Source organism: Pteronotus mesoamericanus, unplaced genomic scaffold (assembly GCF_021234165.1).
Source record: "Pteronotus mesoamericanus isolate MK-2021 breed Mesoamerican mustached bat unplaced genomic scaffold, CSHL_Meso_final contig_40, whole genome shotgun sequence".
NCBI lineage: Eukaryota > Metazoa > Chordata > Mammalia > Chiroptera > Mormoopidae > Pteronotus > Pteronotus mesoamericanus.
The window spans coordinates 12,222,599-12,249,865 of record NW_026555150.1 but is presented as its reverse complement, the minus strand read 5'-3'; the positions used below and the strand labels follow the sequence as shown (position 1 = coordinate 12,249,865).

At 37.4% G+C, this 27,267-nt stretch overlaps 1 protein-coding gene across 1 annotated transcript in view; it reads left to right on the top strand.

Annotated features, from left to right (window-relative positions):
- Positions 1-685: 685 nt before the first annotated feature.
- The window catches only part of FRMD7 (FERM domain containing 7), a 35,752-nt gene continuing 9,170 nt past the window's right edge, over positions 686-27,267 (top strand). The window contains exons 1-5 of the mRNA XM_054576981.1: positions 686-772; positions 15,100-15,204; positions 15,979-16,021; positions 17,864-17,942; positions 20,649-20,746. Coding sequence (XP_054432956.1) covers positions 686-772; positions 15,100-15,204; positions 15,979-16,021; positions 17,864-17,942; positions 20,649-20,746 — 412 coding nt within the window. The remainder of the gene's footprint in view (positions 773-15,099; positions 15,205-15,978; positions 16,022-17,863; positions 17,943-20,648; positions 20,747-27,267) is intronic.

The following is a 27,267-nucleotide window of genomic DNA, read 5'->3' as shown; positions in this document are numbered from 1 at the left end:
AAATGAAGGCAAAGGTTCTCCAGAATTTCATACTCAAAACACTTGAAGTGATTGTGAGAGATTTGTCACAAAGTTATTGTCATTTGCTTTTGTGAGATATTTCCAGACCTAACTTTGTTCTAGGAATTACCACTTGCATTATTTCATATAATCATGAGTTAATAAGTTTGTTAAGTAGGTATGATTATAGCACTTTATTTATTCATCACTCATTTAACTAATTTTTATGGGTGCTCCCTGGTTCCATGCACTATTGAAGATGCAGAGAAAAATAAGAAACAGCATATGATCTCAAAGACCTCATAGTCTAGTAGAAACAGTAGAAACTGAAATAGGTATGTACACTACAGTGTGATATATACAAATGACAGGGCAAGGACAGTTTTTTAATAGCACAACAAAGGAGGAGAAGCTAACCTAGATTGAAGTGTGTTGGAAGGATTGTCAGGCAAGTTTTCTTGAGGGGGATAATATCTAACCTGAGCCCTAATGACCAGTACTATTTAGATATTTGTTGGGGATTTAGAGGAATAAGAAGGAGCAGAGTTTAAAGTTTTTCCAGACAAAAGTCGAAATATAGGGAAAGACTTGTGGAGCAGCTCAATCAAATTGGATCTTAAAATTGAGACGAGAGAATGCTTGTGAGAGTGGTGGGAGAATGAGAGATGAGCTAGGAGAGACAAGCATGGGCCATGTCATGAAAGGAATTTTTCATATGAAGAAATCAAGGTTCAGCAAGGTTAAATATGAGCCCATGGTCATACGACTGCAAGTAAGTACTTAAGCCAGTAATTAAAAGTACATGTATTGATTCCAGAGCCCAAACTATTTCCCCTACAGCATGCTGCCTCCAAATTTCTGATACCCAGTAGGAAGTTTGGGTTCATAAATTCTTTCACTGCTTTACCAAGCAAAAACAAGAACTGTTATGAATCTTTTCCACAATTTGTATTTCAGTATTTAAATAAAAATTTACACAAAATAAACTTTTTAGTATTTAATGGAAAGTCTCAAACAAAAATAAGACAACCAACCAAAACTGAAACCTTAATAAGATGGGGAATTCAATTTCTGGAAAAAAAATTGTCCTAAGAAAATGATTAACTTTTTGTACAAAGATGAATGTACATCTTTGTGTGCTATATTAGTGTTGTTTACAATAGTTAAAAAGAGGATATTATTTACATGTCTAACAAGGTGGTATCCTATACTCTGGATAGGATAATGGTGATATTAATAATATAATGCTAAGTTTTAAAAAATAATTTGGTCATCAAAAGGTTGTATCACATGTATTGAAAATTATCCTAAAAGTTATCCTAATATCTTAATACTGGCTGTCTATTGGTGGATGGGATTATAAGCACTTTATTTATTTTTGCTTCCTTTGTGTTTCTTTTTTGCCCTGATTTTTAAAGTGTGGTATTTTGATTTCTTAATAAAAAAAAATCCTCAAAAACAAAACAATAAAAAAACCCTTCATTTAAAAAAAACAGTTGTGCCCTGGCTTGTGTGGCTCAGTGGACTGAGTGCCGGCCTGTGAACCAAAAGGTTGCTGGTTTGATTCCTGGTCAGGGCACATGCCTGAGTTGCAGGCCAGGTCCCTCTTTGGGGGTGTGGGAGAGACAACCAACCAATTAATGTTTTTTCTCACATTAATTTATCTCCCTCTCTCTCTCCCTTCCCCAATAGCTAAAAATAAATAAATAAAATCTTTAGGAAAAAAGAAAAAAAAACAGTTGCTATGTAAGTTCCATTTCCTAGATAAACAATCACAATAAGGGACCTCTCACAACATGGCAGGGTCAGACATTTCAATCTGCTCATAACCACATCATACAGTATGTAAGGATTCTAGGCACCTACCCCAAAATGTCAACCCTGATTTCCACTAGCCCACAATCACTACTCAATTCCTTTCCAACATAAATAGTAATAATAATTGCTAATATATCAAAAGAATGTTTATTCTGTAGAAGGCACTAGTATAAGTATTTTACATGTATTAGCTCATTGAAATTCTCAGCAAAGTAGGCACTACCAATATCCCTATTTGAGTGTGCAGCAAATTGGGAAGAGATGTGAAACAACTTGCCCAAAGTCACAGAGTCATAAGTCATAGGAACAGAATTTGAATGGGCCACTCTGGATTAAGACCTCATGTACTTGGCCACTATATTTGCTCTTTAATGATTGTCTTTCAAGAAACTCTGTGTTGGAGTTGACTCAGCATTTCACATCTTAAATCAGTTAGCTTAAATCAGTGTGTGCTGGGAGTGATGATATAGAAAACAAGGTCAGTAGTTTCAGGGAAGAACTGACTTGGGGTAAAGAGGACCTAAAAAGCTGTTAGGGAGATTTCATGGGACAGTTGGACAATGGAAAGAGTTCAGAGGAATGAATAGGATTAGAAAGGTAAGATATAGGATGTCTGAGAATTGAATGAAGACAATAAGGATAAGTTATTCTTTGGGGCTCAATGCCGGGGAATCGTTATGCATCCAAAAGGATACAGTGGATTCTCTTAATTCAGTAAAGTCAGCGACTGTCTGTAGTATAGTCAGAACTTAACTTGAAACATAGTAGATGCTCAATAACTGTCTGCTGAAGCAATGAAAGAATGAATTCTCTTCTTGTTCTCAGCTGCCAGGCAGCTAATCCCTACTCCAATGAGTTTGCTGATAAAATGCTAGTTAGCTAATAAAACATTCTAGGAAGTCAAGTCTTAAATCAGAGGGGATGTGGTACAAATATTTTATGTATTACAGTAACAAAATTTCCCTGGATGAGCCCTGCACCCATGTAAAACTGTGTGGTCTAAGTAAGCCCTCACTGACTGTTTGAAATGGGGTTGCCAGAGAGGAGAAATGCTCTGACTCAGATTCTCCCAAAGTGCAACAAAGGAGAGGCTCTCTCTACTCCTACTAGCCTACAAAGGCTTCCTAAATTGTTCTGTGGCTACCACCATGAACATGTTTGTTCATTTCTGCATTTGGAAGAATGTGGATTACAGCATCTTAAACTGGGATCAGCAAACATAAAAGCCAACATTCAGAAGGGAGGAATATATTTGATTTTGATTGTAAATAGCAAAGAGCCAGCTTAACCAAATCTTTCTGCACAAATAATTCCATCTAAGCAATTAAAAGAGAAATGTATTTTGAGAGTTTGTGACTAATTTTAAGACACAAAGGTTAGTATCTCTTGGGACCAAATACCCCACTAAAGATTTCTAATAAGTAACAATTTCTGCCACTATCCTTTTCTCAGGTTCCCACAATTCTACATTTTGCATATTAAACCATGCTCTCTCTTTCTTGTACCTTAGAATTTTAGCTGTGCAATATTTTAAAAACATGAAATATTTTTTTCTGAGCTTTGCTGTGCTTGTCCCTGGCTACAGCTTGAAAATCCCAGACAACTGTTTTGAGTTATGTTGCACATCCTAACAATAGATATGCCATATTGAAACAGCCCTGGGGAGGGAGAGAGGATGACAGAGGTCTGAAAATGTGGGATCAGCTTGGGCTATGCCAGAGAAGACTATACAACCCCTAGGCTTTGCGTTGTAGAGAGAGCCCAAGCTACCTCAAGGCCTGAATGTGTGAGTTATCATTCAGGACTTGGATAGCATATGCCAGGGTAGGCTAGAGGAAATAGGGTAGAAAGCTGCAAGCAAGCCCAGTTGTCACATTAAGCCACAGGTTCAGTAAATCTTCACAAGACCCCTACTGTGCATATAACATAGGTAAGGATCAATCAAGAGGGTAGCAGAGCTTAGTGAAGCCTAGCTGGCTGTGGTAATAGGTCCAACCCAGAACCATACAACAAGAGTCCAAATGAAGAGACCAAGTAAACAAGGGTCAGGAAATTAGGCAGATATGTGCATAAGGAAAGAGGAATGAAAGAACATGTCCTAAGTGACTTCTTCAAGGGAGCAACTTGGCAAAAACCAAGTTAAGAGTAAGGTAGGAACCCGTAATAGGATTCTTGCTGCAGGGTAGAGCTGGGCCCTTAGTGTAGACCACAGGTGTAGACAAGCAAGCACACCTGGCTAACATGGGGGTGTTAAAAAGGTGGCAGAAGGAGACACTTTGCGACAGGGTGGTTAGCTTGAATGATAGCTCATAAAACCATTCATTTTGCCAATCTTAGAAGACCTCGTAGGGGTGTCCAAACTGCAGCCCAGGATGGTTATGAATGCAGCCCAACACAAGATAGTAAATTTAGTTAAAACATTATGGTATTTGTTTTCATTAGTGTTTGTGTATTTGATGTTTGGACCAAGACAACTCTTCTTCCAATGTGGCACAGAGACACCAAAAGGTCTGACACCCCTGCAAGGCTTACAGGTTCACTATTATTTTATTTTTGCAATTTAAATCCAGCTTCAATATATGATAAAACATAAATACATTATAGAAAGATTAGAAAATTCTCTTACACAGGAAGAAGAAAATAAAATTTATGTATAATCCCATCATTCATACATCAACATTTTTGGTGTATATTTTATACGTCAAAATACTCTTTTCTTATGGATCCTTAAATGCCACATGTGCCTCACCATTCTATTTAGTTTGGAGTATTTTCCTGAATATATTTTTAAAAAGATTTTCTGTTTAGTCCCCACAGATTCTCCACAGTAATCTGAACATGTTGAGTTTTCTGGCCTTTTATTAAGTAGGTGTTTTAAAAGGCATTATTCTTTAATGGTTTCTTTATAGAGTTTTTGTGAAATTCACAACCTTTCAGAAGAGAGTAGCTTTCAACCTGCTCACATTCCTGCTAGGCATAATAGTGAGAATTCTAATAAACAGAGTAAAACTGGTTCTAGGAAAGAAGAAAAAGGAATGGCGAGCAAGAGAGGAAAGAGAGGCTAAAGAAAAGACATTGACATAATAAGCAGGAGAGAAAAGTGACTCAACAGTACATTCAAAAGATGAGAAAAGGTGATAAAGACAATAATAGTGAATATGAAAGGAGAGAGTCAATCAAAGGGACAAGTTTTAGGTGTTTTGTTTATCTCTTACTTGTCCTTCATACACCTCACTACTAGATTTCCCTTTATACATAAGGAGAACCTGGTATAACAAAATGAGCTCATTACTAGAGGCCAGAAGATCTGGGTTTCAGTCCTAGTTCTTCTATTAACCTACTGAAAAATCTTGGGCGAGCCTTTTCCCTGCTCTGAATGTAAATCTCCCACTTGTAAAATGAAGGACTTGGAGTATGTGACATCTAATGGTCTCTGCTGTGTTCTGAATTTCTCATATTGCTAGATATAAACAGCATGTTTTATCAATCTGAAGTTAAAAAAATTCCAGCTACCATTTGGAATCTGGTTGTGCATCATGTGCACAGCATGGATTTAATGCTAAAGAATTACATAGAAACAAACAATTATAATTGTTTTAATTACCCAGAGAAGCTAGTAATTTCAACAAGACATAGGAGCATTGTCCTGACAATGCTATTATTACACTGTCACTTTTCAACAGCTTTTCCAATATAGGCACGGTAATTTCACTGTCCCAGGAGTAGGGGCGAGATTGCTATTAAGGTAGTAATCTCGTTTTTTTTTCTTCTTTTCCCCCCTCAGTATGAAGCAAACTCTGAGCAATGAGAGTCTCTTAGACACCATCCAACAAAGAATACGAATCAGTTGCAACCTGTCTAGGTCAATGGCAGGCCTACATAAGTCCTCAGGCAATGACAAATCATTCCCTTATAGATTTGAAAAAGTGGCTGCCAAAAAGAATGATTTATCAGGAACTAGACTAGGTCTCTGATTCCAGAGTTCTCCTCTGAACTTAGTTTAGTCAGTATCAGCATGGCTGTAGGTAAAGAGGATGGTGGTCAGGCAGCAGCTCAGTTTGATTCTCCAGGACCCCCTTAGGACAGTCATGTGGGCTGAAAAACTTTCTGAGCAGTTAATCCTGAGCAACTGTAAGCCTTATGTCTATCACACATGTAGTATTTTGAACTTCTTTGTGTTTTCAGAAATAAAATAGAAACCAGTTGCAATTTGGTGTGAATTTCACATATACACAAGCAACTACAAGGGTTGACCTCTCTGCTTACTGCCACCATGAAATCCTAAGTACCCAGTTAAATTGTGCTTCCCTCTCAGGTTTATTGCCCAGTCCTATGGGATCTGGGGAAAGTGACTCAGTTGACTTTCTACTTAATCTTTCTTCTTTGATGTGTTTAACTGCACCTTGCTCTCCACCAGATGCTAAAAATTGGACTGCCTGCAGAGAGGGCTTCATTTTAGAATAAACTGCTGCTACCTGGTAATTAGCCTCTCACCACTCTCAGCAGTTCTCTTTTTACCAGGAGTTCAACTTCCCTAGAAGGGATACAACTTGGCCAATAATTTCTTCTGCCCTGCCCCAAAGGAGCTCCCTTTCCTAGTTAGTTCCCTGGGCAGTTTACCCCGCAAAAACTTTGAAATTATGTTCAACTTCTTTCTTAGAAAGCTGGTTGCATGTGGCTATATTGGTAAATGTGTAGTATATGTGTCTTATTTTTTTTTGCAATGTCAGGATATTTGCATTTTTAATGAAAGGTAAAACAGTCTAACAGGAATAATTTCAGGATTAAATCCCTAAGAGATTCTCATATTCCTGGAAGTAGCCTGTAGATGATAGGAAAGGAGAAAAACTTACCTTTGTAAGGTTCCAAATTACCTGTATAAATGAGGTGTATGCCTATTGTTATTTAGAAACAGAGAAATGGATTGAGGTGAAGGAGTGCATACCAAGTTGAAGAACAGTATTTCCCTACCTGGATGAAATTAAATCAGGGCCACCAAAAATATGCTTAGCCTGGAACTGCACCAAATGGTATCAAAATGCATAAATACACCTAGGCTTTTTATTTTACTCATCAAAAGTCATATCCTCTGACTAGACTTTTCTGCTTGGTTCTATGTTCCAAAATGCTATTCAGAGTTTAGAGTAGGAAAAGTAAAATAACAAATAGAAATTAGCCTTCAGGCCATCCAAGGAAGGAGTAGTTCACAATTGTCTCCATAAAAATGCTGAGTGGCAATGTGTTTATATTGTCCTGGATAGAACTGATTCTGGACCAGAGCCAGAGTGGGTGGTTGGGGTAAGTTGCAAGTGGGGATGCTATGATTTACCCCAATACAATACATACAATACCAGCAAAAAATTCTAGGTGGGTGACTTTTAATAGAATCAGTGATACATCAATGATGGGGTGTCAGTCAAAGGTGAATAAAAGGCAGCGAAATATAGCCAAAGTTCAGATATAATGTGTGCAAGCCCTGACGTTGGCCAAAACAAAAGGGAAGCAAGCAAAGGGAGTATCAGAATCCCCAAGCCTCTTCTTCTCCCTGATCTCCCTAAGTCCAATTGCACTTACCATGGAGATGGGTCTCACATGTCACATCTCATTACCACTACTGTAGCCCCCACTGCTATCTTCTCTCACCTGAACTGCTACAGTAGCCCTGCCTGATCCATCCATCACCTGTCTTGCCCCATCCTCCATTCACTCTACAGACTTGTTTACTGGTGTGGTCCACAAAGCAGCAGCATCGGTCTTTGCTGGGAGCTTGGGAGAACTGAATATTCTCAAGCCCCATCCCCAGCTATTGAATCTGAATTTGGGCACCATTTTAACAAGATGCCCAGTTGACTCATATGCACTTTACAGTTTGGGAGGCTCTGTACTAACTACTGCCAAGGTAGGGTTTCTAGAACACAGCTCTGACCACGTCAATTCCCTGCTTAAAATCATTCAGCTACCCCCACTCCAAGCCCTGCCTTCTGGTATATGGATTCATTTGGCACAAAAGACCTGTCTTTTAAAGCTCTTGCCCACTTTTCCAGTCCCTGTATCTCAGTTGCTCCTTTAGGAATGCTGCACTGCTTGCGGTTTCATTGTTCCAGGTTTTCTAATCTCTTCTGCCTCTGACACTCTTCTGCCCTCTTCCTCACTTGGCTAACTTCAACTCCTGCTTCATGTCTTGGATTAGGTTTCCCCTCTATTAGCAATCCATTGTGCTATGCCCTTTCCCATATTTCTGAGTTAAGTGCCATTTGGATGTGATCTCATATTACTACATATATGTGTGTGTGTGTGTGTATGTATGTGTGTGTATATATATACACTTCCCCAAGAGCACTTAGTCCCAACTACTGCAATTACCTACTGATGTGCCTGCGTTGCCTGCCGGTGTATGTATTCTTTGGTGGTAATGCTTGTGTGTCTTGTTCACCTAGGTATGCCTGGAGCCCAGGAAAGTACCTGGGACAGAACAGGTGTTCAATAATATGTGTTAAATTGAAGGGATAGTGGAAAGGGTCACAAAAAAAATAAGAGCATATATAAAAGGCAAATGCATCAACATTAAGCCTGGAGTTTGGGCAGGGGAAAATTACAATGGGAAAACAAAAAGAACTGGGAAAAGAGAATAAAGAAAGAACATGAAAGGAGAGGTGAGGGCTTTTAAAGTGTTAAAGAAGACTAAGAGTGATGAATCAGTTCTTTGTCCTTGTGTTGTGTGTGTGTGTGTGTGTGTGTGTGTGTGTGTGTATGTGTGTGTGTGTGACTGTTATGGTGGAGCCTTACCTATGAAAATGTGGAATCATGGTTAACATGACTGAAAGGCAACTTATTTACTTGCCACTGGATAAATGGTCAACAAGCACTGTCTTCTATTAGGAGAAACTAATTGTCATGTGTGTGATCCTTAATATTCCAGATCTTAAATATTCCAATAAATGCTATTCTTATCAAAACAGACCCCTTGGGTGGTCCAAATGCTAATGGTTCAGTAACCAGACACCAGAGATTATCCAGGAAAGTCCTGGTTTATACCTATTGTGACAACGTAATAATATTATTGCCCTCATCAACCCTTAAAAGTGTCCCAATTTGGGTTATAAATTATGGTCACCCTACAAACAGCCAACACTTCTTGAGCTCTTCCTATTAACCAGGTACTGTGTAAAGTACTTGACATAAATATTCTTGCTAGATGTTCATATGATTCTTTTCTTAACTTGAAATACAATCCATATAATGTAAGATTAACCTTTTTAAAGTGCACAATTCAGTGGTTTTAAATATATTCACTGTGTTGTGCAACCATAACAACTATCTAATTCAACATTCTCGCCCTCCCAAAAAGAAATGGTATACTAATTAGCAGTCACTCTCCATTCTCCCCTCCCCAAGTCCCTGGAAACCATCAATCTGCTTTCTGTCTCGATGGTTTTGCTAGTTCTGGACATTTCATATAAATGGAATCACAAAATATATGGCCTTTTGTGTTTGGCTTTTGAAAATACTATTTTACAATTGATGAAACTGAGACATAGAGAGATTAAATAGCCTGCCCGAGATCCCCCATATAGTGGGTAGAAGTATCAGAACTAGACCCAGGTGTGTCTGGCTCCACAGCCCACATTCTTAGCTGCCATGATATGTTGCCTCCTCATATTTATTGCAGGTACTCAACACATTCTTGGAACTCTTTTTTGGCCTTCTGTAACTGGGCACATTCTTTCCAAAATGCCTCACAAATCTTCATTATTTGAGAGTGGATTTAATGTTTGGAAAGAATCAAAAGTTATTAAGAGTAAGTATGGTAACTAAAGTGAGTTATCAACCTGGGTCATTGTTATGGACTGAATTGTGTCCCCTCCAAATTAATATGTGGCACCTCTAACCCTCAAACATGACTAATGTTACTGTATTTGGAGATAGGGCTTTTTGGAAGTAATTAAGGTTAAATTAGGTTATAACAGTGGAACTCTAATTTAATAGGATTTGTGGCCTTATAAAAAGAAGGAGAGAGAAGAAGAAAGAGTTATCTCCCTCTTTGCTCTGTGAAGACACAGCAAGGAAGCAATCTGCAAGACAAGATGAGAAGTCTCACTAGAACCTGGCCATTCCGGCACCCTGATCTAAAACTTCCAGCCTCTAGAAGTATTACAAATAAATTTTTGTTCTTTAAGTGACCCAGTCTATGGTATTTGATTATGGCAGGCAGAACTAATACAATCATATTTTGGGATAAAAAATGAAGCATATCCATAAAGTCAGGAGAATGAGTGATTATCATCCATGACTTCAAGAACAATTTTCTGAGGGAAGCACGAGAAATATTTTGAATGTTGGAGTCAGCAATGGAAACAGGAGAAGCATCTACCAAACACTTAGTATGGCACTATGCTTTTAAATTTTATAATGCCTATTGCATTTATCTGGAAAATATAACAACTGCAAGAAAAAAGTAAAAATAACTTACTATCCTACTGTTAATAATGTTATATTTCATCTCATTTTATCCTTTTCTCAAATCTGAATTGCATAGTCTGTATTTTTTCAAGTATAGAATCAACACATAGCTACATTAGACTTCCTTTTATCTAATGTGGTGAAAGGGGATTGTTGGTTAGTTAATTGATCATATTTGCTAAAGAATAACAAATATATTCATATATACAAACATGTTAAACTTTTTATTTTGGCCCAAAACATATACTTTTATATCTATATGCTAATCTTTTTTTTGAAATTCACATACCATAAAACTAACCATGTTAAAGTGAACATTTCACTTGCATTTAGTACATTCTTAATGTTGTACAATCACCTCCTTTATTGAGTTTCAAAACATTTTCATCATTCTAGAATAAAACCCAGCACCCTTTAAGCAGTTACTATATATTTAGTCCCCTGTCCCCTCACCCTTAGCATCCACCAATCTGCTTTTTATTTCTTTTTTTTTTAATTGTTCAAATACACGTGCCTCCATTTTCCCACCACCGGTTTCCCCTGCCCCACCCACCCTCACCTCCATCCCTCCATCCTTCTCCACCTTGGCTTTGTCCATGGGTCCTTTATACATGTTCCCTGATTTGACCCTTCCTCTTCCTTTCCCTGTTACCCCCTCCCTCCTTCCCTCTCGATACTGTCAGTTTCTTTTTCTTTCAATGTTGCTGGTTATATTTTTCTTGCTTGTTTGTTTTGTTGATTAGGTTCCACTTATAGGTGAGATCATATGAAAGTTGCCTTTCACCCCCTGGCTTATGTCGCTTAGCATCTATAAGCTAATATTTTAATGTAGGGTCAAGGCTTTCTTTTTGAATAAGGAGTTCTGATTAGTTTTCCACTTGTCTGTCTTCCATAAACCATACCCATAATGCATCATCTACAAGTTCTAGCATTTGTTTATTTAACATGGAACAAGAATGTAGATGCTTGCAAAGTAATTTAAGTAGAGTCTTTCCAGAGTTTTCTTCTCCAATATTTTACTGCCATCAAATCTACAACTAATTTGACAGCACATTTTGGGGGATTTCCCCTCTTACTGAGTTTTTGTAAAGTGATCAATTTAGTTTTCATAGAAACAACTCTTGCTTTTAGTGCTTATAATTGTTTGTCACATATATAATTTTATTAAGTTATGTAATTAAAATAACAAGTAGAATGATTAAAATTGTTAAAAAATGATTAAGTGTGGGGTTCCACCAGTAAGTATATAGGTACATGATCATATTAGAGTAGCTTACTAACCATGAGCTTTCATCATGACATAAGCATCAACCAATGTTTTAAAGAGGGAATGGAGTATATTCTCTGTGCATCATTGAGGAGAAGTTGGTTAAGGAGTTTCTATAGTCCCTACTCATTTTAAAAAAATGAATCCAGATATGTACAGAATAAAGTGTTAAAGTTTCCCTTCATATATCCCCTCTCCAGGAAAAATGATGTTAACATTTGCTATGTATCCTTCCAGATTTTTGTATGTATTTATCTATACATGTGCATTCCTTAAGTTATATGATTTGCCAGGCACTGTGCTAAGACCTTGATGTGAATTAACTTGTTTAATTCTCATGACTCTATGAGATAATACTATTGTTATCTTCATTTTACAGACTGGTAAATTGAGGCTCAGAAAAGTTCAGTAATTTGCCCTAGGACACATAGCAACTAATTTGTTCTTCCTCCTGAGGAGACATTCTTACTAATGTACATGAATCAAGTTAAAGATTTGGATCCATTCATTTACTTAATAAACATTTATTGGATGTCTACTCTTTGCCAGTTACTGTACATAAAGCCAGGTAGTCAAACACATGATTTCTGTCTTCAGGTACCCAGAAAAGGCAGGCCAATATGGGAGCTAAAAGATTCCCTCCAATTCATCTAGCTAGTAAGTGGGTAGAGCAGGATTACAATTCAGATTTGTTCTAACAATTGTTATATGACTTCTCTAGCTGCATATAAATTTTGGTAGTTTTTTGGAGTTATTCATCTTGAATATTATTGTTTTTGTGAGAACATGAGTTTGAAGCTCCAGAAATCAGTGTCCTATGGTAAAGGCATGGTTTGTGCATTGGAGACCACAAATATAAGTTCTGAGAAGTTTTGTGCATGCGTGTGTGTGTGTGTGTGTGTGTGTTGTGTGTAATCCTAGGGTGAAGAGGCTTGGAGTTCAATTCCCTAAGTGGGAGGACTGGTGGTAAAGAGTTTAGATACATTAAGGAACTTGGTTAAAATGTTGAAAAGTGGCATCTTAAATAAAAAGAGAATCAAAAGTCCAGAAAAGAGAAAATAAGAAAGCTATATATAAAAAGATATAATGAGAAAAAGAAGCATAACAAAAAATTGAGGAACTGGATCATAATGGTTGGAAAACTTTAAAGGTTGAATGTTGAGACAGAACCAAGACCTTACCTATTATGCAATACAGTGCACATGCTGGCCAATTTCAACGTACACTATGGAGAGCTGAAGGGAAATGCCACTCCCTGAGATAAAGGTGGAGAAATTGGGCCATGTGAGTGCCTGGCCTTCAAATGCATAAATGCTGAAGACTTTTAGAGCAAGTTGACATGTACAAAGATTGAAGAATCAGGGGATTATTCTTATAAACATGTTATGGGATTTTACATAAGGAGCAAAAAGGAAGCCTTGACTGGAACCCTGACAAGAATGACTATATATCCTTTGTGACTGCAGAAACATTTACATATACAAACACATGGAATGTGGTGGCTTTGAAGGGGTGGATTAAGCACCAAGATGGAAAAATAAAAAATGAGGAAGAAAAAGGAAAATGTTGAGTTTCTTAAATTGTTTGCAAAGAAACTGGAATCTATGATGGAATTTGATTCTCATGACTGAAATGTTTCTTAGGTGTTGTAAAAAGTATTGCTGTCATATCTGTCTTTAGAAATTCCTTTTTTTTTATTTTGCATAAGAAAAATCTTGTGGCAGCTCCTGGAGGACTTTAAAAATAGGAGCAATTTCATCTGTCTGGAATGGTCTGTGTCAGCAATTGCCCTAGGCAAAGTTACCACATAGGCAAAAACTTCCCTTCCCTCTTCCCTACCAGACGACCCCTCCCCTACAGTCCCCCTTCATGGCCTGCAACCCCCCACTGTGGATTGACCCCCTTTCCTTGGACCACAGTTCCAATGTGGCCTTCCACAGAAAACACACCCCCTTTCTCTCAGCTCTCTCCAGGTGCTAGGGACTCAGTAGGTTTCACCCTTTTCAGCCTATTTGCATTTAAAAATAGGACCTTCCTTCACCCACACAAATCTGGAGGTGGTGGAGCTTGGGACAGTGTAACCAAGTGGAGAGAAGTTTAGGGGAGAGGGGAATATTTTTGGTTGCTGGGGGAAAAGGGTGTGGCAGCTGCCTTCCTGGAAGCTATTAAATTCCAGATGTGGGCTTGGTTCAGTGTGGTACTGCCTTTAGGGAGCAGGCTGGGGGTGGAGAGGAGGGTGGCTGTATTCTGTGACCTCACAAGGTTGCTGTTAATTCTATGGGTTGGTGGTTTCCAGCTACATTTCCCGTCCTGGCTTCCTTTGCAACACTGTAGCACCCTGTGACTTAGCTTTAACTAGGGGTTTTCAGCAGCATGTCTTTGTGCCTAACAGCCAGTGTCCAATTTTCCCATCACAGTCCTCCCTGTAAACATCAACCATTGCAAACTTTCAGCAATGGTGGCTGTTGAAGGTCAGTCCCATCTATACTCAGCTCAAAGAGATTTTTAGAGCTCTTCAAAGCTCCAGTTCTCAGGAAGCCCTAAGAAAGGGACTGTTTGTGCTCACAGTGTGTGGGGGGTTTATGAAGAAAAAAAAATCTGTGGCTTTATGTGAAGAAGGGGAAAGCTGCAAAAGGAAATCTACTCATGCAGCTCATATGAGTAATTTGGTAAATTTCATGTTGAATCAACAAACATTTAAGAGTTCCTACTATGTGCCAGGTTCAGGTAGACATGGTAACAACAAAGATAAAACCAAGTCCCTGCTGTGAAGGACTAACAGACATTCCATGTAAGAAATGGCACATTTGAGGTAAGCAAGAGTATTTGAGAGCACGAGGTTGCCCTTGGCTCAACCTGCTGCTAATTGGGATCACAGAAGGCTGTCCCAGGGAGATGACATCTGAGCTGAATAGGATTAAGCCAAACCAAAGAAAGGTGGGAAGGGCGGTCTGTGTAGAAGGAATCACATGAGCAGAAGCATATAGGCATGGAACTACTTGACACGCATAGGTAACTGGGAGCAGGTTGTGATTATTACAGGAAAGTGTGGGGAAGGGGGAGGGGCAAGAAATGAGGCCGGAGGGGTAGGCTGGGCTGCATGAGGGAGAGAAAGCCCAGCTTCTGATGTTAAGGGGAGCTATCTGAGGGGAGCCAGCGAAGGATTTTAAGCAGGTTAGATTTGCATCTTGGTTAAGCTATCTGTCAATCTGGGGAAAATCATTCAAATTGTCTGTGGGACGACTTCATTAAAGAATTCTATTGAAAGGGTAGATTTGCAGATCTAGCCATAGTTAAGTTCAAGGCTCTGTTTTTTTTCGAGAGTGTCATTAGTCTGCAGTTTTTTAAGGGGTACCCCTAAAACAATTTACAGGTAGATGCATGTTTCTATCTGTAAAAGTCAACATCATTTGGGGAGATGCAGCACTTCTAAACAGTGCTTAAATGAAACAGTGTTTGAAGAGAGTCTTGTCACTTCTACCATTTATTCATACTGCAATAACAATATCAGGTTGGGAATGCAAATTGTGCTATGATCTTTTTGTTTTCTTTAGCAAAAGTCATCTGGGAAGGCGCTGTTTAACCTGAGTTGCAGCCATCTAAATCTTGCTGAAAAGGAATATTTTGGATTAGAATTCTGTAGCCATTCTGGAAATAATGTAAGTTAATTTCATTATATGGTTCCTTGTGTCTACAATTGCTTCTAAATCCAGTTTGCAGCTAGGTATGTAGGGCTCAAACCCCTGATTGAAAAATAGAAAAAAAAAACCCAACATTTAAATCCTTGCAAATTCACTGGACTTAATAACTATGTTCCCTTCTCCCTACTTTTCTATTTAGTCACCTCAGTTTGCGAAACAGAAACTCTTCGACTCTGTGCTCTTTTGTCATTCTGTGAAAATCTATCTATGCTTTATCTATTTTGACTTTCCAGAGGCTGGACCTTGACCTCCAGAATTTGCTTTTAACCTCACTGATGAGTATTCATGTGACTATCCTCTCTGGAGTCCTAATATTCCTGTTGTTCTTCCTGCTGTGTCCTGCCTGTTACCTGGCACCTTCCAAGAAAAGCTCATTACATCTATTAAACTGGCATTTGGGGGATGTAGGATGTGGAGCCAAATGCCTTCATTAGTTTTCATAGCAAGTAATGGACCTTGTATATGATACCTCTGTCATCCTACAGGCAGGGGAAGATTGATTCAAATGTCAACAACAAAGAGATAGATCAACAATGTTCATTGTCATTGAGAAAATACAAGCAGGAAGATTGAGTGTGGTGGAGGTATATCAGTTCTTACACGTTGCTGTTTCTATCTTTAGAGTTTAAATAGTCTTGGCATTTGTTTATTTCATGTTTACTTTTATTTGGTACCAAAAAAAGCTGCATTCAATGCCGCGTTCTACCATTTTTTTCATTAATATTATTACAGGTCTGGTTGGAAATTCTGAAGCCCATTACAAAACAAGTAAAAAGTAAGTATTGAAAATCTTTTAAGGAATTTAATTCCAAGTTAAAACTTGAAAATATTTCAATATTTCAGCAATGCCACACTATTTCTCACATTAATATAAGGAGAGAAAGGGGCTTTGATGTATGATTGTAATCCTTCATCATTTCATGGATTTAACAATTTAAAAGATTCCTTTTAATTTTCCCCAAGATGAAGAAAATCATGTTGCTGGATCTTTGAGTGAATTTGAAGAACCTTGGTAATCATAGCACTCTGTAGATTGGCTCTGAGAATATATTTCAGGTTCTAGCAGTACAAACTTTTGAGCATCCTTGATATCAATCTGCAATGTCATTCATCTTCCGCCTGTTCATTTGTGTCAGTTTATATTTGAGTGCCTACTAAGTATGATACATTCTCCCCTACTCTGTATTTCACAATCTAGTGTGGTGGTTCTCAAATTTTAGTGTGTATTACTATCATCTGGGGCTCTTGTTAAAATAAAGATTACTGGGCCTAGTTCCTGGGTTGAGGGACAGCAACCTGCATTTTCAACAAATTCCACTGATGTTTCTTATAATGGTAGATTTCAGTCAACACTTTGCAGAACATTCTCTTACAGTGTCTCTTCCCCTACCTGCTGTTTACATTTTGGTACTTTCCACAGTTCTGTCTTCCTTCCACCACAAAATGATGCCACATTATTCCAACAGCTTCTGAGCTGATTTCCCCTAACCCATCACGTACACTACTCCCAAAGGGAACTATTGAAAATGTTCTGCTTAAAATGTTTCCATGACTCCATACTGCCCTTAGAACAAAGTACAAACTCATTAGCACAATCCACAAAACCATGGACTCTGTCTGCCTTTTTAGCCTTAACTCTGCCACTGACCACTTTGTATTCTTACCTCTCCTGACTTTGACTAAATTAACTTCAGCTGTAGGCTTCACAGGTAATATAGAGGATGCTGAACTAAACTGGAATTTCCGATAAACAAAGAATAATGTCCTTGTATAATTATGTCCCATGCAACCATTTATCTGAAATTCACATTTAACTGGGAGTCCTATATTTTATTTTCTAAATCTGGCAGCCTTACTCAGATTTCAACTCCTAAAGGAAGATTTCCTTGAATTTCTCCAAACTCTTTTCTTCCCCTCTTGTGCTTCCCCAGTACCCAGTGCTTATAACACTTTATGGCACTTGTTATACCCAAATATGACTGCTTAATTGTCATTTTATTCCCAATACCTGCCTAGTGCAATACTTGGCATATAACAGGCACTCAAAAATATTTGCTGAATGATGCCAAACTCTGCACGTATGTGTTCACTTTAGATGCAAAGTGTCTCTTATTCAAATGCAAGTAAGAATGAAGGTAAGTAGATGTGCTTTAATGTAGGTTTTAAGATACATAAAGGCATCAGTCCACACTTCTTGTAGTTCCCCTTCGTGAGATCATTCAGGCAGTGATATGCCCCTGCGTCTAAAGCAGGGCTCTTCTCTCAACCAGGACTGCAGAATCCTAAGTAGCAAGTGTAACATTTTTCAAAATGGGAAACTTCTTAAGAGAGGACACTGTAGGCCCCGAAGAGGCATATCTTTACAAAAAGAAACTCAAAGGGAAAGAGGGTAGGAAGAGGGCCAGGAGAACTTTCCTAACTGCTATCCACATAAAGACACAACTCAGAAATAACATCATCTTAGAAATATGAAAATTAAAATAAAAATATCTGGGAATGTGTGATGGGGAAAGGAGGGAAGAAGAAAGGGAGTGTGTATATGTGCATGTGTGTGTAAACACCTGTAACCGTTGTGATGGACATGTAAATAAAACTTATGGAGTTATTGTGTTTTAAGATCCTAAGGAGGTTGTTTTCAAATTTATGGTGAAATTTTTCCCAGTGGACCCTGGACATCTGCGAGAAGAGCTTACAAGGTATAATACTTACTTGTGTGTGTGCTGCATGCTGTTACTTAAAAATCATTATTCTCCATTTGTCAGAGAGTAGGCTTCCAGTTTTCTTTGGAAGGCTTGACTCTCAGTCACTCTGGGGGATGGTGAGGACCTGGAGAGGAAGGCCTGGCTGGTACCCAAAGTGTTAATTTTCCAAAGGGCAGGAACTTCAGGGAGAAGGAGGGGGATGGTGTTCTAGAAGTGGTAGCCAGCATGGGTGCCCACTTTGGTGTTATAATATTAACTGCTGTAACAGAGTGTTTGCCTTCATTGTATATGTGTTCCAATTAGAGGGCAGCTTGACAGCACAAGTGTAATGCCAGCTAATTTTCATGGATATTGAAAATAGTCTGTGTGTATGTGTGTGTGCGTGTATCCCATAGGTAGAATGTGATGATGACATATACTTATAAAAATTTAAAAAGCAAAAAAGTATAAATTTTATAAATTATTTATCATAATATAAATGATCAATAATTTATTATAATTATTAATTATAAATTATTAATAACTCAATATAACTTAATAGTAATTTATAATAATAAATTATTAACCTTTATAAAAGTAAAATATTTTATACTTTAAAACGTTAAAAAGTTAAAAAGTAAAAAAAATAAAACATTTTAAATAGTGTTTTTATACTTATTAATAATGCCCTTTAAAACTACAATGTAAACCTACTTCTTAAAATAATTCACTTTAAACATAACATTCCCCAAAATCTTACTCTGTTTTTCAGACATTACACTCTTACATGTAGAAGTGATAAACAAGATAATCTAGTCCAGCCCTCTTGGTTTACAGATAAGGAAAACAGGTCCTGGGAGCTGGAGTGACTTAGCCAAAATCACAGGATGTTGGCAGTTATTCTCCCTGAAGTCTTCCGACCAATGTAGTTCATCCTAGCTCTTTTTCACCCCTTTTCTACAGGGATACTTCTTTTCCAAGGTGTCTTTGCAGAAATCACTTTTCACAAATCTCTCTCTCTCCCTCTTTCTTTCCCTCCCTCTCCCCTACCTCCACCGCCCAATTCTATCCACATTTGTAAGTTGTAGGCCACTTTCCCAGATAACTTGATATCTTGGTATTTATATCAATTTGCTAACCTATTTTAGTTGAGTCTCAAATTGTGATCAATTTTCAAGGAGATAAACTTTCTCCCCACCCCCCAAAAAGAATGAGAAAATCAATATGATGATAAATGATTCATCAGCTATTCAGAACAAGGATCTGGTATTTGTAGTAGACAGCTGCCTTCTTAATAACAATGAATATGTCAAATGACAAGAAGTTTCCTTTTTTTCTTGTGAGGAGCAAAGTAAAATTCACTTTCCCTTTAGCAATTGAGGCTGATGATTGTATTTGCGTCTATACTTGAAAGGAGGAGATGGCAATGGTTAGAATTCCTTTATTTTTTCCTCATTGGTCCATCTAAGAATATTTAACTGTAGTTGATTTGATAAAAATGCCTTGTTTGGATACAATACATGAATTTCTGAGACTGGTGTGCAAATATAACTTTTCTAACTGAATCATCTCTAACTAATTAGGGGAGTTCACAGTTGGAAGGATTATAATGATGAATGCTTTTGTAAATTGAATAATTACCTGCTAATTTATCTGTTTTTTTCTAATCTAGATTTTCATCTATCACTTAAAATTAATTTTGATTCTCCACATTGCTTTCAAGGCTTAATTGGTTTTAAATAAAAGTCTAGATAGAGCTCTATTTAAATAAAGAGAAATGCCCACTGCAGGTACTCAATAAATGTTTTAATGTATAAAATAAAATAATGGAAGCAATTTTAGACCATGGAAGAAAGCATTCCGTGATAGAATCTTAATTATACACATCTTTTTAAATGCTGTTTCTCCTTTGACAATGGCTTAAATGCATAAGACAAATGTTATCTGTTTGGCAAAGTTTTGGATACCAACCAGCACTTTATGTCTCTGATAAGCTGTTGGTAGAAATAGGACAGTTTGGCTTCATTCCATTTGGTACATAGTTATTCCATACATGCTCTGTGCAAAGTGCTGGGCTAGGCTGTGGTGACATAGAGAAGGTAGTCCAGGTGAATTGGCAGAGGCATGGTCTCAACTCCTTGATTTCTGAAACACAATTTTTTTGGATAGGAAGAAGCCTAAACTCAGTGGCAGACCTGAGTTCCCATCACAATTACACTATCTTTGGGTAATAAAACCTTGACCAAATCACCTATCCTCTGTCTTCCCATAATTGTGAAATGCGGTGGTTGTTGCTACCCTGCCAGCTTCCTAAGTTCTTTTGATAGTGAGTGCTTGATTGCATTTTGTAAACAGAGCAGTACTGTCCTCCTAAGAAGGCTGGGCCTTGCTGAATTTCCCTGTCTCTCTGGCTGGGTATGTGGCTTTGCTATGTGGCAGAAACCACCAGAAGGATGATTGGCCAACTCCTTCAAGCTGGTGGGAGGATTTGGCTGGGGTGATTCCTAATGGCTGTAAGGCCTGCCAAAGTGCTGGATCAGCTGAGTTGTGGTCCAATGTTGGTTTGGGGCTGAAGCAAAGCCTATGTATTACTCACCACCCCATAAAAGTATATCACTGACTAGAGGTACCGTTCCTTTCTTGAAAGGAGAAGGGAGAAGGGACATGCTTCTTTCTTGTTCCTGTTTCTTTCTCAAGAGATTTTTCTCAACTTCCCTCCAGGTACCTTTTTACTCTTCAAATAAAGAAGGATTTGGCTCTAGGAAGGCTTCCATGCAGTGACAACTGTACAGCTTTGATGGTATCTCACATCTTACAATGTAAGTAGAGAATGTTGGCTTCGGGGACTATCAACCAGGCAGAGAAACAAGCAAAGGAGCTGAGAACTCCCAGCATGCCCATCATTATGTTAGGAATGATATAAGATATATAGAATGCTCTGATAGAAAGAGACTGCCATTGTAGTCATAGAAATTTGGATTCAAATCCTGTCTCTACTGCATTCTAACTGTTGTAGGCTTGAGTAAAGTCTCCTCACCTGTCTGTGCCTGAGATTCCTAGTCTTTAAAATGGTAACAATACTATTTTGTCACAAAGCGGTTGTGTTTATGTAGATTAAAAGTAAATGCTGATTTTCTTCTATGTGGGTCTAACTTTCCCCTCCCACTGCCTGGGGTTTGCTGTCTAGGAACTGGTTTGGACTAATCCGGACATGGACTTTGCCAGGCAGGCTCCCACTCTCTCTGCTTGCCCCAGGATACATTTCTGGTATGTGCTTTCTGTGGCACATTGTCACATGTGACATGATTTCCGTGTTGCTCTGTAGCATGATTTCAGAGAACAAAGCACAGAATATACCAGGTAGAGAGAGGCTAAAATGGAAACAGGCCCCAGGCATCTATTAGAGTTCCCCATACACTAGCGGCCAAGTAGTTGGACTAGGATGAATAATGAAGACAGAGAGGAGCCTGGGAAACAGTGGGGGCCTGCTTGGGAGTGGGTGTAGGTGGGCTGACCAGGCTGATCCTGTACTGTACCCTTAAAGACAGGGTTGAGGCAGCTAGAGATAGTATCTCTTCTTCTAGGGCTGTCCGTGCTTTCTCTTCTAGAGAGGTCTTCCAAGAATAGGTTGTTCCTTACCAGTTCTGCAGCATCATAAATTTATTTTTTGTTTCACAAGTTCATCTGTTTACCTCTATCCCTTACATTCCTGAAAGTCCATAATGGGAAAATTTCTGTTTTCACTTGGAACTCCAGAATGAAGTTCATGGATAGGGGCGGTTTCTGAATCAGTGTTTTACCAGTCAATGATGCCTGACTGGTACAGGTGATGACAAGCCCCAAGATCTCATGAAGGCAGTGAGCAGTGAGAGCAATAGTAATCGGGAAAAGCTTACGAAGGAGGCAGCTTTTGTGTAGGGCCTTACAAGGATGCAGAGGAATTGGATAGGTAGTAACTGGCAGAGAAAACAGCATGAAAAAATGGTAGTGGATCAAGAAGTCACATATTCAGAGGATGCAGCTCAAGTAAAACTCAAGCATTGGTTTCTTGAATGCCAAGGACACTAACCATATGCCCAGTATTGTGCTTTGCTTGTCAGAGGTCATGGGATAAGGAAACTGGAGAAAACAGTGTTGGAGGACTTATCCTTCTCCATTAGCTGCCTATTAAGGCAGCAGTCAGGGGATTGTGGCTCCCTGACAGCCTCTGATAGGGTAGCCTAATTTCATTCTTAATGGTTCAGAATTATAGATTTAAGCATTCCCTGGTGGCCATTTCAATCATAGCACAGAACACTTCAGGTTTTCTGGAGGATATTTTGTCAAGAGATGCTCTTTCCAAAAAAAAAAAAAAAAAAAAAAAAAAAGCTAAAGTTTCAAGGAGTCAGCTCTTTACCATCCATGTCAGACTATTCACTGGATGCTAAGGCAGTGTTCAGAACACAACCCCATTGCTCATTCGTTTGATTTTTCATCCCAGTATTTGTGCTCTAAGCATTCGAGAACCTCCACATTCTGACATCTCATCTGCTTAAGTCTCTCTTAAACAGCCCTCTGGTTCTAACCAGACTCTCCCTTCCAAACACAATTTGTACATTTCAAATGAAGCCTCATTTTTATGAATGCCTTTAGTAACTGTTCTTTGTCATTTATTCAACCAAAATTTATTGAGTACCTACTGCATGCCAGGTAGTATTACAGGCACTGGTAACATAGCAGTGAACTAAGCAGACAAAAATTCTCATATTTTGGCAGTGGAAAAGAATCAGACAATAACCAAAATAAAGAAATACTCATATGTTATGTATGTTAGGTGATAAATGTGTCAGAGAAAGTAAAGTTTGAAAAGGAGATGGGGGATTCTGGGGGTGGGTAATGAATTTTTAAGTGGTCAAGGTGGGATTCACTGTGAAGGTGACAGCTGAACAAAGACTTGAAGGAGGTGATAGAGCAAGCCATGGTGGAAGAAAGTTCCAGACAGACAGAACATCTAGCATAATGGGCCTGAGGTGGAGCATGTTGAAGTGTTCAAGAAACTTAAAGAAGGCTTTGTGGCTGCCCGGAACTGAGTGACACAGGGAGAGAGTAATTATGGAAGGCCTTTAATGCATATTAAAGACCTAGAACATTATTCTGAGATGGGAATCCAATGAAGCATTTAAAGCAGAAGGGTGAAATGATCTGAATTAGGTTTTAACAAGATCAATTGGCTACTATGGTGAAAATAGAAACTAGTAATGAGTAGTAAATAAGCCATAGAGATCTAACACACAGAATAATGAATGCAGAAAATGAACTTTACTATGATTATGTACTGTGATAATATTACAACAATGCCAATCATATTACAATATATAAATATATAAAAATAACACCCCGTACATCTTAAATTTATATAATATTACATGTCAAATTTATTCAATAAAAATGGAATGAAAATAGACCTTATGCGGGAATAGTGGAAGTGAGAAGACCAGATAAGAGGCTATTGCAGGACAGAAAGGGATAATGGTAGTTTGGAGCAGTGTGGTAACACTGAAGTTGCTCATAACATTTGTTACCTTTTGTTACTGATGATGTTTATTCATTTGTATGTCATAGGTGTCTTCCTAGATTGTGATAGTCTTACATGGAAAGAAAAGCAAGAAGTCTTGTGTGTTCTTATGTTTTCCTTAGGGCCAATATAGGATCTACAACTCAACAGTTCTTAGTAAATTTACAGAGTTGTGCAACCATTAGCACAATCCAGTTGTAGAACATTTCCATCATGTCAAAAGAGATCTCTCATGCCCATTTGCAGTCAATCCCTCTCCTCATGCTCAACCTCTGCAACCACTGAGTTACTTTCTGTTTTCTTAGATTTGTCTTCTCTGTACATTTCATATAATGGGAATGATAAAATATGTGGTCCTTTTCATCTGACCTTTTTTTCACTCAACATAATGTTTTTGAAATTCATGCACATTCTAGCATGAATCACAGTCGTTTATTCTTCCTGTTGCTGAGTAAAATTCTATTTTATGGATATATCATATTTTGTTTTTCTATTTACCTGGTCATGGATATTTGGATTGTTTCAGATTAACTAATATGAATAATGTTTTGAACATTTATGTGGACACATGTTTTTATTTCTCTTGGATAGATTCCTGGGAGTATAGTTGATTGCTTCATCTTACAATAATTTATGTTTAACATTTTAAGAAACAGCCAAACTGTTCTTCACGTTATGACAATAGAATAAGAAATGTATGTGATTTCCAATTACTTCACATCTACACCAGCACATGGTATTGTCTATCTTTTTGATTATGGCCTTTCTAGTGGATATGAAGAGATATCTTATTACAGTTATAATTAGCATTTCTTTTGACTAATAATGTTGAACACCATTTCACCTACTTATTAACAATTCCTATGCTCTCTTTGGTAGAATACTTATTCAAATATTTTGCCCATTTTAAAAGGGGTTGTCAACTTTTTGAATTTTAAGAGATTTTTATATATTCTGATTAAAATCTTTTATGAAATAATGTTATTTGCTATTTTTCCACAATCTGTGACTTGACTTTTCATTTTCTTAATAGTGTCTTTTGGAGTGCAACAGTTTTTAATTCTGGTAGAATTATATTTTCTCAATTTGTTTAGTGAATCATGCTTTTGTTGTAATATATAAGAACTCTTTGCCTAACTTAAGGTCACAAAGATTTTCTCCTAAGTTTTCTTCTAGAATGCTTATAGGCTTACCTCTTAGATTTAGGTCTATGATCCATTTTAAATTCTTTTTGTATGCTTTCATGGGAAATTGTGCAAGATAGGAATCTAATTTCATTTTTTTCCTTTTTTATTTTTTTGCATGTGGCTGTCCATTTGTCCCACTTGTTGAAAAGATTATTATTATTTACCCAGTAAGCTGTCTTGGAACCTTTGTCAAAAGCTAACTGACTGTAGATGTAAGGGCTTATTTCTGGATTTTCAACTATGTTTAATTAACCTATATGTCCTTATGTCATTGCCACACTGTCTTTTTTACTGTAGCTTTATATTAAGCTTTGAAATGGGGAAGTGTAAATCTTTCAGCTTTGCTCTTCTTTTTCAAGATTATTCTGTTATTTTGTATCCTATAAATTTTAAGATCATTTCTCAATTTATACAAAATATTGATGATGATTGTATTAAATTTGTACATCAATTTTGGCAGAATTACAATCTTTATCATGTTGAGTCTTCAAAACTATGAACTAGAAATGTCTCTCAATTTATATAGGTCTTTTAAAAATGTATCTTGGCAATATTTATACTTTTCAATATATGTGTTACATATATTTTGTCAAATTTATTCCCAAGTACTTTATTCTTTATATATGTTATTGTATGTTATTAAATGACATTGTTTTCCTAGTTTCATTTTTGGATTTTTTGGTTGCTAGTATATACAAATACAATGACTTTTTGTGTATTGATCTTCTATCTCATTACCTTGCTGAACTCATACATTAGTTCTAGTGTTTTTTTGTGTGTGTGTGTGTGTGTGTGTGTGGATTCCTTAGGATTTTCTACATTCAGGACCATGTTGATTACAAGTAAAGCTAATTTTATTTCCTCCTTTTTAGTGCAATTTTAAAATATTTCTTCTTGTTGCCTGATTGCACTGATTAGAACCACCAATACAAGGTTAGATAGAAGTGGCAAGAGCAGACATCCTTGTCTTCTTCCTGGTCCTAAGGGAGAGCATTCAGTTTCACACCACTTAGTGTAATTATAATGTTAGCTGTAGATTTTAATAGTTTACTTATTTCAGCTTGAAGAAGTTCCCTTCTATTCCTTGTTTGTTGAATATTTTTATCATGACTTGGTGTTGGGTTTTTCCCAATGCTTTTTTCCTGCATTTATTGAGATGATAATATATATTTTGTCCTTTATTCTATTAATATTGTGTGTTATATTAATTAACCTTCACATGTTGAACTGATTTTGCAATCTTGGGATAAATTTAACTTTGTCATAATGTATATATTTTTTACATATTGCTGGATTCAGTTTATTAGAGTTTTGTTTAGTATTTTTGCCTCTGTATCCTGAGGGATATTGATCTGTATGTAGTTTTTTTTTCTCATGATGCCTTTGTCTGGTTGTGGTATCAGAGTAATACTGGCCTCATAGAATTAGTTGGTAAGTATTCATTTCTTTATTTTCTGGAAGAGCTTGTAAAAATTGACATTTATACAATCTTTGAATACTTGATAGAATTAATCACTGAAATCATATGTACCTGAGTAAATTTTAAAGAAATATGTACATTTATCAATTTTGGCAATAAATAAAATCCATTCACTTAATCTTTAAGAAAGCTTATTATATAGAGATTTTCATTATAATGTGATTTAAAAAACAACAACTATACAGCCCTGGCTGGTGTGGCTCAGTGCATTGAGCACTGGCCTGCAAACCAAAAGGTGTCCAGTTCAATTCTTAATCAGGGCACCTGCCTGGGTTGTGGGCCAGATCCCTGGTTAGGGACGAGCAAGAGGCAACTGATCAATGTTTCTCTCACACATCAATGTTTTTCTCCCTCTCTTTCTTCCTCCCTTTTCCTTTCTGTGAAATTAAAATCTTTTTAAAAATACATACATATATACTACACATGTCTAAAAATGAGTATGCCTTTTGTCTAAAACCCAGTAGAGCCCTGGCTGCGTGGCTCATTGATTGGAGCATTGTCCTGTACACCGAAAGGTTGAAGGTTCAGTCCCTGGTCAGGGCACATATCTAGGTTGCAGGTTTGATCTCCAGTTGGCACCTGTATGGGAGGCAACCCATAGATGTTTCTCTCTCTCTTTCTTTCTCTCTCTCTTTCTTTCTCTCCCTCTCGAAAATCAATAAACATGTCCTTGGGTGAGCACTTAAAAAACACAATAGAACATAAAAGAGAAATTAAGTTCCTAGCACTCAATATGGTTGCTTCCATTTCCATCCATGTATTTTACCCAATAGGAGAGCAACATGGAATTTATGGAATGTCTATTTACTCTTACAATTCATAAACTGCTAAGAGGTTTGGATATCTGTATTCCCATTTTTTAAAATGTTTCAATGTGAATTTTAATTAGAAAAATAATTTTGGGTTCCCATTTTATGGTACATTAGAAGTCACAATTTAGAACCAAGTAGAGACTTACCTCTTCAAGGGAAGTCAATAATCAGAAAGCAATTCATAACAATCTGACAGTTTGAAGCCATTTACTGTGGGGTCAGATGATCCTATATACCTCGATTGCCTTAGTAGACAGTGCTGTAATAAAAATTTCTAACAAACTGGACACATCTAGAAAAGGGTAGA